The following is a 17,355-nucleotide window of genomic DNA, read 5'->3' on the forward strand; positions in this document are numbered from 1 at the left end:
AAACGTCAAACGCGCAACGGCGCCTATGCCGCCAACACCGGCTCATGCTCCGCTCTTCTCTGCACTCTTCAACTCCCCCATCCCCCTCAGCACCCTCGCCCTCTCCCTCACCAACTCCCTAAACGCCCCTCCCAGCACCTCCACCACAACGCTCACATCCGGCGCCTCGACGCCAGCCCCTCCCCCGCTGGTCGTAGCCGACGCGGGCGCCGCCCCCTCGCCCTCCCTTGCTGGCGCCACCTTGCCACCACCCACGCCCGTCTTGCCCATCGCTACCGTGTGCTTCACGTCCCTGCCCTTGCGGAACGCACCGCCCCGCGGCACCGCGGGTGTGATGAGCGTCTCGTCGAGGAGGGACTGCCAGCGCGCGAGGTACACGCCCGGGCCCTCGGTCAAGACCCCGACCGTCGGTGAAGATGCCGAGGATGAGGTCGAGGTGGAGGAGTTGGAGGAGTTGGAGTTGGCGGCTGTGGTGACGAGGAACTGCAGCCGCGCAGAGGAGAGGTCGTTGAGCGTAGACAGGTACGTCGCATGCGCGTCCACGGCCTGCAGGATACGCTTCTTTGTGTCCTCGTCCTCCAAGCCAGCAAACATGCTCCCCAGCCGCTCCCCCACGCTCCCCTTCCAGTCTCCATCGTCCTTGCGGAACTTCCTCGCCGCGGCGTTCGTCCACACCCTCAAGTCCGCCCACACATCATCGCAGCGCGCCGCCACGGCGCTCATGCAGCGATACAAGAGCCCCTTGTTACGACGCAGCAGCTCGACATACTCGTCCACGCCAGCGAGGCTTTCAACCCCGCCGGCATTCTTCTTGGGCTTGCTCGCGCGGATAAAGTCGTCGATGAAGCCCTGCGCCCCGTCCAGGTGCTCCTTGATGTCGACGCGCGCGTGCACGCTGCGGATCATGGGGTCATACGCCGCCACCAGGTCCTTGATGGCCTGCGTAAACAGGTCGGGCGTCTGCCTGCACAGCGCAGCGGCGATGGCGTCGCGGTCGCGCACCGACAGCAGCGCAGAGTAGTACTCAAGGCAGCGCGCGTGGTGCTCCTCGGTGAGCCCCTCCGCGCGCGCCGGGTCGTCCGAGGCGCAGAGGATAGCCACGACGATGGACTGGTCATTCGCGCGGCTCGCACGACGGACAAGCTCGTGCTCCTCCCTCGGCGCGGCGACGTGCTCGCGGATGACGCGCAGCACCTCCTCCGACGGCGGCGCCTTGTCCTTTTCGATCTTGTCGGCGACCTTGCGGAACTCGCCCGCGTCCCAGCCCAGGACGAGGGAGACGATGCGCTGCAGCAGGTTCATGCCGTCGTCGGCGCTCTGCGTGATGCCGAACCAGTTGGTGACGCTCGTGACGCTCAGCTTGGCGAGCAGCAGGCGCATCATGCCGTTGATCATGGTGGCGGCGTTGCCGACGCGCAGCGTCTGCTTGATGAGCTTGTAGGGGATGAGCGAGTGCACGTTTTCGAGCAGCTTGAGGAGGTACTGGCCCTCGGGCGAGCCGATGAAGACGCGGTGCGCAAAGGCGGCGAGGCTGGCACGTCAGTTCCCATTCAGCAACAAGAAGAAGGGGTATGGTAGCGTCGACATACTGTATCAGCGTGTACTCGGCTGCGGTCTTGACGGCCGGCGAGTGGCTCTCAAAGTCGTCCGTCTTGGCAATGTGATCAAACAGCTCGTCGACCAAGTCCCCATAGACGAGCTGCTGCACCACGTCGTCCCACGCCCTCGCCAAGTCCTCCGGCTTGTTCACGTCGTATGATCCTTTGTCGTGCTTGTCCTTGCCACCCTTGACCTTGCTGTGCTTGTCCTCGCCGCCCTCGTCCCTGCCCGCAGCAGACGACGGCGCCCTCTCCACGCCGCTCAGCGCCCCCCGCCCCAGCATCTCAATCACGGCACTCGCCCCCGTCGCCAGCATCTTCCGCGTCCCCAGCGCGCCCTTGTCGTAGCTCTCCGACAGGTCCGCGGCGCCCATGCGCGCCAGGATGCCCTGCACGCGCACGCTCCAGAACCCGCGCGGCAGGTCCCTCAGCCAGGGTAGCGGCAGCAGGAAACCCGTCAGCAGGGCCTGCAGCATCGGGGTGCCGCTGTCTGCGTCGTCGTTGTCGTCATCCCCTTCGCCCTCTGTGCTCCCGTTGCCACCCTTCCTGCCCTGGACGCTCCCCTTCTCCGATGACGCCGCGTCTTGCTGGTCCGCCGCCGGCACGGGCGTCCTGGATCGGGGCGTCCCCGGCGCCGAGTTTAGGGGCGTTGTCGTCGCGCTGCGCAGCCAGCCGGATAGGCCTCCTCCGCCTGTGGGCTGCGGCTGCTGCACCACCAGACTCGGGGCCGCCGTCCTTGAAAACGGGTACCCATAGTCTGTCACGGCGTCTGGTGTCTTGAACGCCTCAATCTCCGTGTATGTCTCTCTGTGCGACAAGATGTCGAACAGCGCGTGGACCTGCTCGTCCGTGAGGGTCATCGCCTCCGCGCCCGCCGATGGCGCTGATGATGATGTGCATGGTGGCGCCGGTGCGCTTCCAGCTGGTGACGCTTCTTCTGCCGGCTTGGTGGACGCTGCCCGTCCCGCCGCCGGCGATGCTTCCTCCGCCGACGCGGCACCGCCTTCACGGGCGGCCATTATCGTGAAAGTGTCAATATCGCGGGCATCAACGAATCGAGTAAAAAATCGGGCATTCGCAGAGACAAGAACGATGAGAGGGATTCGTGGATATTGAATGCCACCATGGCGTGGCGAGTGGAGGAGCGCGGGACAGACCCTCCTTGTTCTTTGTTCCTGGCGAGTGACGTCGGCCCGCCACACACGCAGGCACACGCAATGCAGGGCAGCGCCTCTTAGTCACCGGCCAAACCTGACCACACGTTCACTCACGCGTGGCTCACAGCATCAGAGAACGCATCTCATCTCATATCATTTATTTCATATTTCGTCATGTCCCGTAAGGATACCGTCTATCGGAGACTGTGCTTCACGACGCTGAGCCATCAATTCGCTTCGGAGGCCTCCTGCAAATCCATAGAATGACGGACACGCACTCTCAGGCGTGGAGCTTTCCACTTATACGCTTCACTCAGCCACGACGGCAGACAGATGCCAATAGCAATGACTTCGTATTCATAAACTAAACCTAACGGGACATAGGAAATTTTGGCGGTCCGAACCGTGTCCATTACTTCTCCCTCTTCTGGTATCACTGTAACGCAACTTCAACCATCCTCTTCGTTTCATCCGCGACTCAATGGGTATAACATCCGCACCCCGCCGCTCCCCTGCCGGGTGTGGCTCCTCACAAACAACATCGACTCGTCACCGCGCTTCTAGCGTGCGCCGAGCCCGTGGCTGTTGATGTTAGTCCCGTCCGCCGAGATGGGCTTGCCGCCGTGCAGGTTCACCGTCGCCGTGTTGCCGTTGGTGCCCCCGTTCGTCACGCCGCCGAGGCCCGAGATGCCGTTGGTGACGCCGCCATACCCAGTCTTGGCCCCGTTGGTGGCTCCGTTGGTGGCTCCCAGGGGAATTCCAGTCGCGGCTCCCGTCGTGGGAGGCACGCTGGTCCCGGCAAGGCCGGCGCCAGCAACACCACCCGCCGCACCGGCACCGGCAGCGCCGGCAACGCCCGAGGGGCCCGCAGAGTGCGCCTTGTTCTCAATGTGCGGCGCCGACGGGATGTCGGTGCTCTTCTTAGCGCTGCCAATCGAGAAGACGGGGCTCTCCCACTTGTCGCCCTTGCGCGCCAGCTCCTTGTACTCCGTCGCCTTGGAGCTCACGCCGCCGGGCAGCTTGACGTTGGGCAGGATGCTGTCTTCCATCGTCATGGCCACATTGACCTTCTTGTCGTCCGCCACCTCCTTGGTCTTTTGCTTGCCGTCCAGGTAGCGCTTCTGGGCCGCCTGGTAGTAGCGAGTGTAAAAGTTGGCCTTCTTCTCGGCCTCGTTGTCTCCCTCCTTGGCCGCGCGGTCCGCCTCCAGCTTGATCTGGTACAGCTCCTGGTCGGCCTTGTTGCACTGGTCCTTGATGGCCTTCTCCACCGCCTTCTGGATGGGCTTGCGAAGCACCTTGAGAACGAGCGGCTTGACGAGGCCAAAGAGCAGCTTGTGACTCGACTTCTTGACCTTGATGTTGAGTCCCTTGAAGTCGACATCAACCTTGTCCACCTTGAAGTAGTTCTGGCGGTCCGTCTTGTGCGCAGTCGACACCTTCATGCGGAACGAGAAGCCGTTGCCAGGCAGCAGGATGTCGGCGATGCCAGTGTCCGAGATGGCAGGGAAGCCCCTCTTGCGCTTGACGTGGAAGCTGACGTCGCGCAGGTCCATCTGGATGCCCGCCACCTTGACATCCATAGTGTTGTGGTGCTTGTTGGCAATCTTCTTGCGGCCCATGCGGAAGTAGTGCTCGCTCGCCACCTCGAAAACGTTGGGCATGAAGTTGTCGCTCTCCAGCACCAGGTTCTCAATGACCACGTCGAACTGCGGGTCCACATACTCGATGCGCGGGATCGGAATGTAGTTGATGTTGGCCAGCACGGCGGGCAGAATCACCTCGGTCAAGTCCTTGATCAGGTGAGGCTTGAACGTCGACTTGCCACTGGCGTCGTGGCCCAGGTGGTTGAAGAGCTTCTGCACGGCGTCGCCAAAGGCCTTGTTGTGAGGGTCCTTTTCGAATTGGTCGGCGAGGAACTTGGTCTCATCAATGACGCGATCCGTGTGGCCGCGGTACTTGTCGCGGAGCAGGTATCGGCCGTGCTCGTAGAGGCGGTCCCACTCTTTGGTCGACGACTCATCCAGGATGTAGCCCTGCTCGAGGAGGCAGCGGCGGATGTAGTTGTCCATGTTCTTGAACCAGCCGCGCAGCTCCTGGTCCTTGTCTGCGTCCTTGTAAATCTGGCTGATGGACGCCCACAGGTCCGAGGTCGAGGTGCCGTTGGCGAAGCGCTCGATGAGGGTGCGAAGGTCGTCCTCGGCAGCCTTGAGGCCGGTGCGGGCCTGCTTGGCAGAGCCGGCAGAACCCTCGCCGAGGGTGCGGCCGTGCTGTCCGTAAGACTCAGCAAGTCGCAGCAGAGTCTGGATGGCCGACGAGTAGTCGGGGTGCTGCTGGCACTCGAGGATCATCTTCTTGAGGCGGAAGATGATCTGATCCTTGCGCTCCTCGGGCAGCTTCTTGTTGAAGTACTCCTTGGCGCGGCGGCGGTATTCCTCGTTGCGCTGCTTGATCTTGTCCTGGGTCTCCTGGTCGACGTTCTGGTCGATCTTGCCCTTGGCGGCCGTGATGGCGGCATTCTGTCCCGCGATCTTGTCCACCGGCTGATCCCGAGCGGCGACAGCACCAGCAGGAGTGTTCTGAGGCACGGCAGCGTTGGCGCCAGCGTTGGCCACGTCCTTGGCATCTTCCTTGGCGTTTCCGCCATAGATGCCCTTGGCCTGCTTCCTGAGGTTCTCCTTGGACAGATCCGGAGCCTCGTGCCAGGTGTTGTCGGCGGCGGGCTTGTCAATCTGCGACAGCTTCTCCTCGTCGGGGCGCACACGATCGGCGGCACTGGTAGCGGCGTCTCCGATCATGTCGCGGAAGAGGACCGTAGAGTCGCTGACTGCATGATGTTAGCTGCTTTTCCCAGCATCGGCTGGCTCTCAGGAGGGCTTACGAAGCTTGCGGAACTGGCCATTGGTGATGAGCAGAGTACCCAGGGTTCTCAGGCCCTGGAGCGCCTCGTCGCCATCTCGCTTGGCCGTGTCCTTGCTAATCGGCGCATTGGGGCCCTGTACGCTCTTGGTGTCGTACTGCCACGTCTGCCAGATGAAGTCCTGGATCAGGTTGCCCTGGTTCTTGGAGAGAAGCAGCTTCTTGGCGAGCTCGACAACGTCGCGCGTGTCCTTGACGAGCGTCTTGCCGTCGTCGGAGAGCTGATCCGACGGGCGAGAGAGCGCGCGGGACTGAAGGAAGCTGTTGAGGGCGACATCGATTTGGTCGTTCTGCAAAGCTGTCAGCCTCTGAGGCACGGGGTGTGAGTCCACGCGCAAAACGTACCGAGGGGACCTTGCCCTGAGAAAAGGCGCTGACGATTCCGTAGATTTGGAGCTTGCGGTTGATATCCGCCTCCTTCTGCTTGATGTCGGTGGGCTTGTTGACGGTGGCAGCCATCTTGTCTGACGTCTTTTCCTTTCTTTTTTTCGGTGGTATTAATGCTCAATTACGAGATCCGTCAGGTTTGGTGAGCAATTGGCCCTGGACGGCGGTGACTGGCGCAGCGATCGGACACGTCGTGAGTTGAGGGTGAGGGTGAGGGCGTAGAGACGAGTGGCAAGCTCCGTCTCTGGGGTATCACAAGGAGGTTGAGTTTGGACGGTATTACGATTGGGGGGTATAATTGGAAGGCAAGGCAAGTAGAGGAAGGTTCAGGGAGGAGAGAGAGAAGGCGAGGGCGCGCGCGAGCAGAGGGAAGGGGTTTATAGGCATGCGAGACCCCCTGGAGCTGGAGGAGCAGGGCGGCGGCGGCGCGGCACTCAGGCAGGCAGGCAGTTGACGGTGCAAGACCCTGCCCATGCCCAGGCTGGCTGCAACCGGGAAGGCACGACGAGCGAGTGAGACGCTGTACCCGCCAAAGCTACCAGCAAAGCTTGATTGACAAGGGAGTGACGTTGGGCGAGGGCGGCGTGTACGTCATCGGCCAGGTAACCGGAAGGGGGGGGTGTGAGGAGATGGGCGTCCTGACGAGACGACGGACGCCTGGGATGAAGGGGAGGGTCTCAGTCGGCGGCCTGCTTTGCTTCGAGGACTGGAGAAAGGGCGGCGGCGGCAACAGCACCTCTCTCCGTGACCGCTCCGGTTACCCTGGCGGAAGCTCGACATGACGCCGCAGGTGAAGCGTCGGGAGCTCGAACGATGGAAGGCATACAGCAAGTCAGGTACACTCGTACAGCTGAACGCGCGAGACGGCGCAGAGCGAAACGCAAGGGCAGGCAGGGCACCTCGACCGGCGCAATTCGTGGCGCGTCGAGCACACCACCAGCGGCCGTTGCCCTCGATGCATCAGCACGCGAGGCGTGGTGGGAGATGCGGACAGGGGTGGAGATCGGTGATCTGCGAGGCGGACGATGGGCCGGCAATGGCAAGCTACGCCAGCTTGCTTGGCTCGCTGCGTAGGTACGCCCACTTTGCAACAGCGCTTGGCTTGGTGCCGCGATGGTGCCCTTGGTGCCCTTCCAGGTTGGTGCCCCAGCGATGCCCAGGCTGGCTGCCCTGCTGGGTACCTAGGTGCTGGTCGGGGGGGACCCAGCCGGATCGGGTGGCCGAGAGCCACTGCTGATCCGCTGCGCGCTGCCTTGCGTTGCGTTGCGTTCAAGGTTGCGTTCAACGACGGCGGAAGGCGCAGCAAAACGGTAGCGGCGGTGGTGGAGGTGGTGCTAGCAGAGACTTGGGGTGGTGAGTCTCGACTTTAGGTGAGCACATGGCGCTGGCGCCTGTCATGGCAACGGGGAATTGGCTCCATTGTCTCAGAGCGTCGATGGTTCGGCCGTCGTCTCCTTCGTCCTCGTGGAGCGGCGGCCGGTGGCTTGCCTTGCTTTTCGCTGGAGCAGCCTGCGGCTGGACCCCACGACGGCATTCAAGCGAGGCCGCTTGGCGCCTCGATGCAAGCCTGAGCGCACGAGCACCTGGGCAAGCAGCAGCAATTGGCATGGCAGCCAGCACAGCCCAATTGGCGTCGCGTTGCGTCCGACGAGGGCCATCGGCACACGCCGAGAACAGTGGGCGACATGTCTGTCTGGCCTGTCAAGCCTGTCTCACCATCACTTCCAGCGCCCGGATGCGTGCTCGGCACCCCATTGACCGGGAGATCAGACGGCACTGGAATGACGGGAGCGAAGCTGCTTGCCAGGCATTTGGCGGGCCCCTGGGAGCCCAGTGAGGTGGACCGCCCGACGGCAAGCTGCGGGAGTGTCGAAGGGGCCGTGAGGGCTTCTTCCAATTGCTGGCTTGCTGGCTCTCGGCGAGGGCGATGCGGCAATGTGGAGAGGCCCCGGTTCGGGAGGCATTGGGCCCCATCAATGTTTCTCTCCCAGCAAGTGCCATATTGAATCACAATGAGCAGACGGCCCGGCTCGACTTTCCGACCCTCGCTCGACTCGACTCGACTCGCCACGGGATGCGCTATGAAGGCGCAGTGTGTAATTACGTGCGCGTGCGCGTGTGCGTGTGCGTGTGAATGCGCGTGAAATGCCGTCGCTCTTTCCTCACAGCGCGCAATGGCATCGTCACTGGCCAGTCGGCGCGCGATGCATCGGTCGCACCTGCCTTGCTGATCGCATCGCGGCGCAAACTTTCCGTCATCGACATCTGGCAGTCATGACGTCAAGGCGGCGCATTGTCCAGCGCCAGCGGGCAGGAGCTTCCCAGCCAATTCCCACCTCAGCTCGAGCTCCCCCTGTCACCACCACCACCACCACCACCACCACCACCAGCGCCGCCCCAACTCCAGCCCAAGTGCCCTCGACCACGCTGCCACGCTTGCCCTGGTCTGGCTGGTGGCCAGTGGGACCTCAGAGTTCACAACCATCGACCATCCGTGAACAAACAAGACAGGGCAGCGCGCGCCTGCAGTGGAGAGAGCGTGGAGTCCCTGGCCTGTCCAGACCGTCGGCTGCTGCTCCTCCCGTGTCGATTGGCACCTGCAATCGCTAGTGGCAGCTTCCCAGGTTCCCTGTTCTGCTGGCCGGTGGGGCGCTGCCGGGGTACGGACAGCGCCTGCTACCCCAAACCTGGCTTTTTGGCGGTGGCGCCGGCACCTTCAATCGCGCCTGCCAATTCCCCAAGTCGCGGGCAAGACGGCAAAACGCCGCCACTGCTTCTCCAACGTCTCGTACGACCGGTGGTTCGAGCCGATTGCCATCGCGATGTCGTGGCAGTGCAATTCATCCGTCCAAACGCATACCTGGATGGCAAGGCAAAATTCACATGCCCGCACTCCCTCTTGGTCGGCTCTCAGAGGGTCCGCCAGCTGCTTGATGTTACGCCCACACCTTCTTCACCTGCACTGCACGTCCGTGTGTGGCACTGTCTTCTCACTCGATGCGCTCCGGCTCCAAAGTCTCCCGCTGAGCCCATGTGCCCTGAGCAAGATCTGGCTTGTTTCGCCTATACGATGCAGCCAGCAGTCGGGTTTCATCAACCTCTTCAGGCAACGTCCCTCCAACGGCTTCAACTCAATTGCGTCGATGCCCGCTCTGCGCGTGGCCCGTCCCATGGCACCCATGGCACGTTTGCCTGTCCTGGACGCGGGACACGAAGCATGCGGCCATCAATTGACGAGCGGATGAGGGCCGGGCCCGAGCAGCACGCGAGCAAAAAGGCGACGCAGGCACCAGGAGCGCGAGCCCAGCGCCGGCCACCGCGCACCGGGCGCAATCCTCCGCGGCACATGCCATCGTTGCATCATCGTTTATACCTGCGGCACCTCTGGGCGCCTTGCAACTCTAAAAGCTGGGGCGGGTCTGGGCTTGCCGACTCGCAGATGCTGCTGGCGCCATTGTTCACCCTGGGCCGCGCACTTTCTCTGATGCAGATATTGCACGACTTGGCGGACTTTGTGCCGCTCTATGGAAAAAAGTCATCAAGAGAGTCAACTGCCTTGGCCGCAAGACTCGCGTGTCGCACATTGAAACGTGGTTTTGCCGTCCCATGCTGCGGCACAGGGCACCGCGAGAGAAATTCTTGGGTATGGGGATCGCCCACGTAGCACTGCACTTATGCATGGAATCGTCATCGCTCAAGGTTCACAACTCATCCACACTCCAATATCGGCCACGCGACTTCAGCTCAGCTCGTCTTGCACTACCGATGAGCGCCGGTTCCATCGCTGCCCGTTGCCGCGAGCCGGCGAGGCGCGCAATTGGCCCGTCGTGCTTCTCACATCCACGACTTCGCGAGCTTCTAACCTGGGCTATAGGGTAGGTAGCCCGATATCGCCGAGCCAAGGGATTAATTCCCAAGCCTTCTACGAGTCTCGCCGTTTTGACATGTCACCTCGGTTCAAGAGGCTTTCCCAAGATAATTTGATGTTTTGAAAGATTTTTGTGAGCTCAGGGGAACCGAACAGGGGGTCAAATACCATGACCTTGAACATTGACCACGAAAGTGTCTGTCACAGCCATCACTCTCGTACGAGACCATTGTCGCCCACATAGCTTGTTCGCAACCATCGACGCTGCGGGCATGTAGACGAAGGAGAAGCCAAGCTAGGCATCAGGCATTATGCTCACCAGAAGAAAGGTAGAAGCTATGACTTCCTTCCGGTGGCAAGTCAGAATAAGCCATGCCAATGGTGCATGTAGGCTGAAGTCGATTTGAAGGACACATCAACGCTGAGCGTAATAACTCCTGCAGAAAATCTGCTGCCCGCGGCAAAGCACGTACTCGCTCTCATGGAAAGTCTGCTGCCTGAAGCACCGCGTCTCCGAACTAGACGCCGTCGCGGCCCCGGCCGTGAGATCCCACACTCGTGTGCGAGTGCGTTCCATTCAGCTACATACTGGACATTTCCGGGCTCAAGCACGGCACGTATCACGACGAGGATCACGAGCACGATAGCCCATGGCGTTGCGATACACTCAGTCAGGGTTTGTCAGTCATGATGGATGTGATTCATCCCGACGAAGCGGGGATTCTCGTAAAACGTGCAAAAACACAATGCCCCTCTCCAAACGCCTTATATGCCATGACACCCCGCGCAACGCCTATGACGACCGTGATACCAGGTCGTTGAATATGTTGGCCTTGACCTCGCCGGCGACCAGGCCCGCCCTTTCCTTGGCGGCAATCAGGCTGCTATCCTGCGTCAGCTTGTCGAGGGCCTTGTCGGCGGCCTTGGCGCTGGTGGTGGAGGCGCCGCCGCCGGTGAAGGCATGCAGCAGGGTGTGCTGGGAGCCGCGAGAGCGCGTCAAGGCTGCCGTCGTCTCCTTAATCTTGAAGCTCAAATCGAGCATCTGGTTGCTCCCAAAGTCGCGGTTGGTGAGCAGCGGGCTCTGGCTCAGCGTCTGGACCCAGTACTTGTGCCACATGAGCTCCAGCAGGTGCGTGTCGAGCGTGCTCTTGAAGTGCGACACCTCGAGGCTGTAGTAGCGATTGGCGTGGGCGCCGAACTCGGCTGCCTTGGCCAGGGGCACCGCGCCGGCACCATCGCCGCCGCCGCCTGAAGACGCGGGCTTATAGTCCTGCGGGTAGGTGCGGAACGCGCCGATGTCGACCTTGCCCGAGTTGATGGTGCGGTGCGGATCGATGACGACGGCTAGGAAGGGGTCGGTGAACTGCTGCTGCATGGCCTCGGTGTCGACGTCGATGCCGCTGAGCCAGCAGCCGTAGCCGGGATGGCTGTGGTACCAGCCGACGACGTTTTCCTGGCGGCCCTGGGCGCGGCACAGCTCGAGGTACTGGGCCATGTACTCGTTGGCATCGCTCTGGGCGTTGACGCGCGTCTCGGTACCCTCGACGGGCAGGCGGAAGGCGTCGGTGACGACAAACGTCTCGTCCGTCACGTAGCCCTGCATGAGGCCCATGATCTCGAGTTCGCCGCCGGAGCGCGCGTGCATGGTCATCTTGATGAGGGCGACGGCGCTTATGCGCACGTGCTTGAAGTAGTTTGGGTCCCTGGCCCACGGCTTGGTGGCGTCGGCGGCCTTTTGCAGGCCAGCGTCGTAGTTGTAGAGGGCATCGCGCTTGGGGTCGACGAGCTTGACGTTGTTGTCGAGCTCTGCGGGCAAGTCAGCTTTTCATGTTTCGTTCTTGTCGTCCGGGGGGACGGCTACGCACCCCAAGCCTTGAGCGCGGATTTTTCCATCCTGACGGCGCTGGCGGGCAGCGAGCGGCGGGTGCGGATGGCCGTCGTGAGGTGGATGTGGGAGGGAGTCGTTGATGATGGAGCTCGGGCGAGCTCGAGATGCCCCGCTCCAGTGGGCGTTTGGCGCGGTTGGTGATCATTATCGATAACGCACGCCGCTATGGTGACGTTTTGTTAGTGGGTACCCAAGTTGATACTCGTCCTTCAAGTGCCCCGCTAGAGGTCACGGAGGAAGGCGCTCACTTGCATGTCAGGCAGGAGGCATTGAACCACCAAAGGGAGCCCAACTTACTCTCTTGCATACACTATGGCCCCCTATTGTACTTCTTCAGTGATGTGCTTGCTTGCTTGCTCTATCATGTCTGGTGTTGTTGCAGAGATGACCTGCATATCGCCGTCGCGGGATTCTGCAGTCCGCTGCCGTGCAGGCATCGGGTCAGCCCAGGGGCAGGCGCTTGCAGGGGTCTGCGTCAACCTACCGACGAGGCGACACAGCCTGGAGCCCTGGTGATGCCTTCAGCTCTCAACCTCCAAAGCATCCGCTGTGCGACGAGACACGGACAGGCGGCGTCGTCGGCGTGCTCCCATGTCGTGGTCCCGGGAAGACGACTACGCTGCCTTCAAGGCGGCAGCCAGCTCGTACAACTCGCCCAACCCTCGGCCGTGGTCGTTGCTCGTTTGGGACGTCGCTCATGGTAAGCGATTGACCCTCGATTTGGAGGCTTCGCGAGCGCTGGCTAACCGAGATAGCGAATCCTGAAGGCAACTGGCATGTAGAGCCGAGCTCAGACTGCCTTCGCAGCGAGGCAACGCTTCGCATAGTGTAGGACAGGATTCTCACCTCCAGCTTCATGGGCGCCTGACTGACTCTTTCAGCTTCGCGCCTCTGCACGGTGGGCAGCGCGAATGGATATCCGACTTTGTGGAACTCTTCCGAGTTCTCAATGTCCCCAGCGACTTCACCACGGAGCGCACCCAGTCCGTATGCCACAGCTTCGCCAGTCGCACGGATCGCCATGGCACCTGTTCGTGGTTCCATTTCCTCTTCAAGAACATCACAATCAGACACGAGCCCGGAAAGATGCCCGAGGTTGACTTGCGCATCCCGGGCCGCTGGCAGCAGGGAGGCGCCAGCCTACCCCAGGCAGACTATAGTTGGCTTATCGCCAGCTTCTTCATGCGCGTTCACACGCACGGGGGAGTGACACTCGTCTGCTTTGGTGCCCCGCCGCGAGTACGCAGGCGGTTCGAAGAGTTCGTCGACAGCTGTGGCTGGGACGACGTCCAGACGAACCCATACGTGCTCTTTGATGTCCTGCTAGAGGGTCTCTATTTTGAAGTGGACAAGATGGTGTGGAACATGAACACCATTTTCGGGCCCCTCGAACATGTAGGCTGGTATCATTTCCATGAGGACCGGAATATGCTGACCAGGCAGTCCATTCTCGAGCTCGCACATACCAAAGACTACGGACAGCTCAACTCGCGGCTCTCCTTTGCCGCTCTTCACAACTGTGCTAAGCACATCATATACCTCGGCGAAGGACTCGATGCCGCCCTGCTGCTCCTCGACTCTGCCCTGGCGCATGCCAGGGACTTTGGCAGGAGCGAAAACACGCGGGGTCTGGCAGCCAACGCCGGGAGACCCCGCGCGGAACTCGTCACCCGGCTGGTCAGGGAGCGCTTGAGCTACCGAAAGTCCCTCTTCCGGTCGACGCAGCTTCGCCTCTCCAGCCTCCACAAGCGCATCGACAACAGCATAGCCCTGGCCTTTAACGTGGTCACGCAAAAGGACTCGATGGTGGTGACGCGCGACTCGAGCGTCATGAAGATGATTGCCGCCATCACCATGGTCTTCCTGCCCACCACGGGCGTCGCCACCGTCGTGGGCTCGCAGTTGCTCGTCTCGGAGTGGCAAAAGGAGAGCCAGTCGTGGAACGTCATGGCCACGCCGCTCTTCTGGACGACTTGGTGGATCACTATCCCCTTGACGGTTTGCGTGCTCGCCGTGGCCTTTGTGTGGCAGTGGTGGCCTCACAGCGAGCGCGCGCAGGACCAGACGCGCAAGATCCTGAGGAAGCCAGCCAACCTGTTTGCCAGAGGAAAGACTGCATCAACTGGATAGTTGCTAGCAGTCCTGTCGAGTATTTGCAAGCAACACTGTTTACCAACGATTCACCGTCACTCCAACCTGGTTCAACCTAGCGGACAGGAGCGATGCGCTTCAACTCATGTCTGGACGTGTATTGTTCTACATCCGCACATATGCCCTCTGGTGGATATGGTCTCCAAAGAACCTACTCCTCGTTTGCAGCGCCTTCCCCTCGGCTCCCGACCAGACGCCCGTGTAGTTGCCGCTCGTGGGCTTGCACTCGTCCTGCTCCGCCACGACACACACTTCGACCCGCCGCTGTATTTGAGGCTCGCTCTCAGCGGCAGCAACTACCTCCACCTCAGTCTCAACCTTTTCGCTCACGTCGATGACATAGACTGTGCCGACGCATGTGTTTTGGCTCTCGTCGTCGGTACCGGCCGCCCAGGATGCGTCTTTTCCGGAGACTTGCCTTTGCAGCGCCCATTGCTTGTGCGTGTTCTGCTGGTGCTGGGGGTTCAGGGGTATGAAGACGAGTTGGATCAGTGTCGGGAGAATGCAGGCGAGGTTGACAGTCAACAGCGCGATGAATTCCTCCCGCAGCGCCCACCGTCGCGACAGCTCCACGTCGTGGTGAGACTGGGCCACGATCCGTCAGCGGTTTAGCTACAAGCAAAGAGCGATCAACGTACCGAAACTGCCACGGCTCGCAACGAGGCGGCGGCTGCAGCTACCAGCCCGCAGGCCATGAGCGTCGCCGTCAACGCACGCTGCCACGCCGGGAGCACCGTCTTTGCAAGCATCGGCACCGGCAGGGCCGCCAGGTACACATATGCTGCCAGTCCGAAGCCTGCATACATCCACACGAGTGCTGGCGAGCTGGCCGGCCGGCACACGGGCTCTGGAGCGGATGGCTCGACTTGCCACATGCGCGGGAGCGGCCGGCAGCTGAGCAAGAGGTTTAGGGTCGCGGCGAGAAAGGTACCGGCCAGGGCGCCGAGGCCGATGAATGCGGGGATGCGATATCCGCGGTGATGGTGGTTGGCGAGGCGCAGGAACAGAGTGCAGATGGCGGCCTTGAGCGTCCATGTGACGAGGGAGTAAGTGATCCAGCTGGCGAGGTACAGCTTGGACCCCAAGACTCTATGACGATGGTCAGCATGTCGTCCACTACCGTCAGGCGGATATCGTACCTGGCGCTGCTCTCCCCGGGCGCTTGTGCAGCACCGCTCTCGGGCATGAAGCTATTGGTCAAGCCATGAGCCACGCTCTCACCCACATACGCGAGTGTCGTGTCAGCGATATATAGCACCTGTCATCCAGTGTCAGTCTTCGAATAGCCGCTCTTCGTCCCAGGTCTCAGGTCTCAAGGGCTTCCGTGCAGAATTTCACATACCGAAGCCACCACTACCAGCCAGTCGTCCACTAACAAGCCTTTCCATCCACGGCCCTCAGCAGCCAAGACGCGGACGCCCACTCGCAGCGCCGTGCCCGCCAGGCTCACACCCAGCAAGGCGAACGCTTCCGCGGCAAATCCCGAGGCGGCGCTCATGACACAACGCGCATCCGCCAGCTGCCACTCTTGGCCGGGAAAGGCGAGGAACGTAGTTCACAGCGCGATGGATGAAGAAGCGACACGCAATCGATTGAGCAAGACAAGCTGGTTCGCGAACCGGGCAGATTCGAATTCTGCGTGTGAAGACGTTGAATGCTGTCGTAACCCGCTCGAAAGGCCGTTCTGTGGGAATTCTGTGCTCCCTCGAGCTTGGGTGGTGGTGATGGCGCCACGATCTTGGCCGCTTTAAGAGGGAAACGGAAGCGGGCTGCCGCAGACAAGCAGACACAGCAGACAGACTTGGATGGAGTTCGACAGAGAGAGATGGACAGGATCAGGATGCGAGGGAGTGAAATAAGATCGATCCGTCGACAGGCAAGGAGACTATCGAATCGCAGGCGGGAGCGCGAAGCCTCGTTAAGAAGGCACCCAGCCAGGCGGAACACACCAACCGCCACCGGCTCTCGCTCCCCCTCCCCCGGTCCCGTCCCCGTCCTCCTCCTTCACCGAGCCACCACCACCGGTGGCGCCGCCCTCGGCTCATGTCGCGCATCCATCCATCCATCCATCCTTTTTTTTGCACCACCTAATTAACTGCTTCCCATGGATCCCCTCGTCAATCCTCCCTCCCCCCAGTCTTCTCTCCCTCCTTTGGCCCTCCCCACACCCGCCCGTCCGTCTGTGGTGGATGGGTGGGTGAGTGGGCGTTGTATTTCTGAGGTTTTTGAAGTTGACAAGTGACGGGCAGAAGAAAGCATACCCATTGCGCCCAGGCTTCTTCTGCTTCTAGGGTGAGAGGAAAGAACCCCAACAGCACACAAGGCGCACGGCACATGGAGGCACGGACATTTTTCACTGCGGGCCTTTCTTTCAAGGGAAAAAAAGGGAGAGGCTCTTTTTTTTTGTTTTGTTTTTGTTTTCTTTGCCCTGGCATCGTATGGGAGGAACTCATTAACTGCTTCGCAGCAGCAGCAGCAATAGCAGCAGCAGTGGTAGTGGTAGTGGTAGTAGCAGAAGCAATGGCCGAGCAGAGAGCCCAATGTGTCTCACTCAGTCACCAGCAAGCAGCCCCATGGCGACGATCTACGCTGCAGGCGCTGAGGCCTTAAAACCACCGAGGAAAACCAACCAGCGGGACGGTCTGCAGTACCTGAACTTCGTGCTGCTCTCCCGCGTCCACAGAGCGAGCGCGCATCAGCCGTGCCGGTGGCGCCCGGGAGTCGGGACTGAGACGCCACTGTCCACCACCACCAGCTGGCCGGGGGCGGGAGGGGGGCAGACACACCTTTCTTGCGCGACTCAGTTCACTGCCGCTTCGCCTGTGTGCTGTCGCTACCTGGTGCGCGGCGGCGGGGGTGGGCCGGCTTGACGAGACTTGCCCGTTGCGTTTTAATGCGGCGAGCGATTCAGGTGCGGGTTGACGACACAGACCTGGGGGCGGGCGGGCGGGCGGCGCGCGGGCAGGGAAGCGAAGCGAAGCGAAGCGAGGAAGGGAGAACAGTGGAGAGGAGAGGAGAGGAGAGGAGAGGGGAGGGGAGAGAGAACATGATCAGAGTGAGTTTAATTCAACTGTATTCATGAGCGAGAGCACATTTGCAGCTAGGCACGGGGATCGTTGCGTTGTCTTACACCTAAAACCCCAGCGGACCGCGGCTCACCTTTCACTTCCACTCTCCTCAGTCCCCTGTGTCGCAAGAGCAAGAAAAAGCAACGCGTCCTCGAGACACCACATGTCCAGCAAACGTGGCCCGCCCGCCGATCACTCAAAGTCGAGGCCCCGAGTCCCAACTTTCGTAGTACGTAAACCCCTTCGCCCAAACGCAATGCCTGGCGTGCGAGGCCGACGAAGAGCCGGGTCGAGTGCTCCGTAGTTCGCACAGCACGATTCG

The 17,355-nt window shown here is 61.4% G+C and overlaps 5 protein-coding genes across 5 annotated transcripts; 1 reads left to right on the forward strand and 4 right to left on the reverse strand.

Moving 5' to 3' along the window:
• Positions 1 to 42: 42 nt before the first annotated feature.
• On the reverse strand, positions 43 to 2,458 carry PLICBS_002176 (uncharacterized protein; the record flags this gene model as incomplete). The annotated part of the gene is made up of 2 exons (XM_018321807.1): positions 43 to 1,531; positions 1,590 to 2,458. The coding sequence occupies 2 exons, from the start codon at positions 2,456 to 2,458 to the stop codon at positions 43 to 45; spliced, it is 2,358 nt and encodes a 785-aa protein (XP_018179287.1).
• Positions 2,459 to 3,315: 857 nt separating this feature from the next.
• On the reverse strand, positions 3,316 to 6,130 carry PLICBS_002177 (uncharacterized protein; the record flags this gene model as incomplete). The annotated part of the gene is made up of 3 exons (XM_018321808.1): positions 3,316 to 5,579; positions 5,634 to 5,961; positions 6,017 to 6,130. The coding sequence occupies 3 exons, from the start codon at positions 6,128 to 6,130 to the stop codon at positions 3,316 to 3,318; spliced, it is 2,706 nt and encodes a 901-aa protein (XP_018179288.1).
• Positions 6,131 to 10,719: 4,589 nt separating this feature from the next.
• On the reverse strand, positions 10,720 to 11,819 carry PLICBS_002178 (COP9 signalosome catalytic subunit rri1; the record flags this gene model as incomplete). The annotated part of the gene is made up of 2 exons (XM_018321811.1): positions 10,720 to 11,732; positions 11,792 to 11,819. The coding sequence occupies 2 exons, from the start codon at positions 11,817 to 11,819 to the stop codon at positions 10,720 to 10,722; spliced, it is 1,041 nt and encodes a 346-aa protein (XP_018179291.1).
• A 586-nt stretch (positions 11,820 to 12,405) lies between these two features.
• On the forward strand, positions 12,406 to 13,944 carry PLICBS_002179 (uncharacterized protein; the record flags this gene model as incomplete). Its single annotated transcript, XM_018321812.2, has 4 exons — positions 12,406 to 12,514; positions 12,570 to 12,642; positions 12,696 to 13,209; positions 13,258 to 13,944. The coding sequence occupies 4 exons, from the start codon at positions 12,406 to 12,408 to the stop codon at positions 13,942 to 13,944; spliced, it is 1,383 nt and encodes a 460-aa protein (XP_018179292.2).
• A 126-nt stretch (positions 13,945 to 14,070) lies between these two features.
• PLICBS_002180 (uncharacterized protein) lies at positions 14,071 to 15,463 on the reverse strand (the record flags this gene model as incomplete). Its single annotated transcript, XM_018321813.1, has 4 exons — positions 14,071 to 14,550; positions 14,604 to 15,054; positions 15,105 to 15,223; positions 15,308 to 15,463. 4 exons carry the CDS (start codon positions 15,461 to 15,463, stop codon positions 14,071 to 14,073), a joined length of 1,206 nt encoding a protein of 401 aa, XP_018179293.1.
• Positions 15,464 to 17,355: the final 1,892 nt, after the last annotated feature.

Source organism: Purpureocillium lilacinum, assembly GCF_023168085.1.
Source record: "Purpureocillium lilacinum CBS 284.36 DNA, scaffold_2, whole genome shotgun sequence".
In the NCBI taxonomy this organism is placed as follows: domain Eukaryota; kingdom Fungi; phylum Ascomycota; class Sordariomycetes; order Hypocreales; family Ophiocordycipitaceae; genus Purpureocillium; species Purpureocillium lilacinum.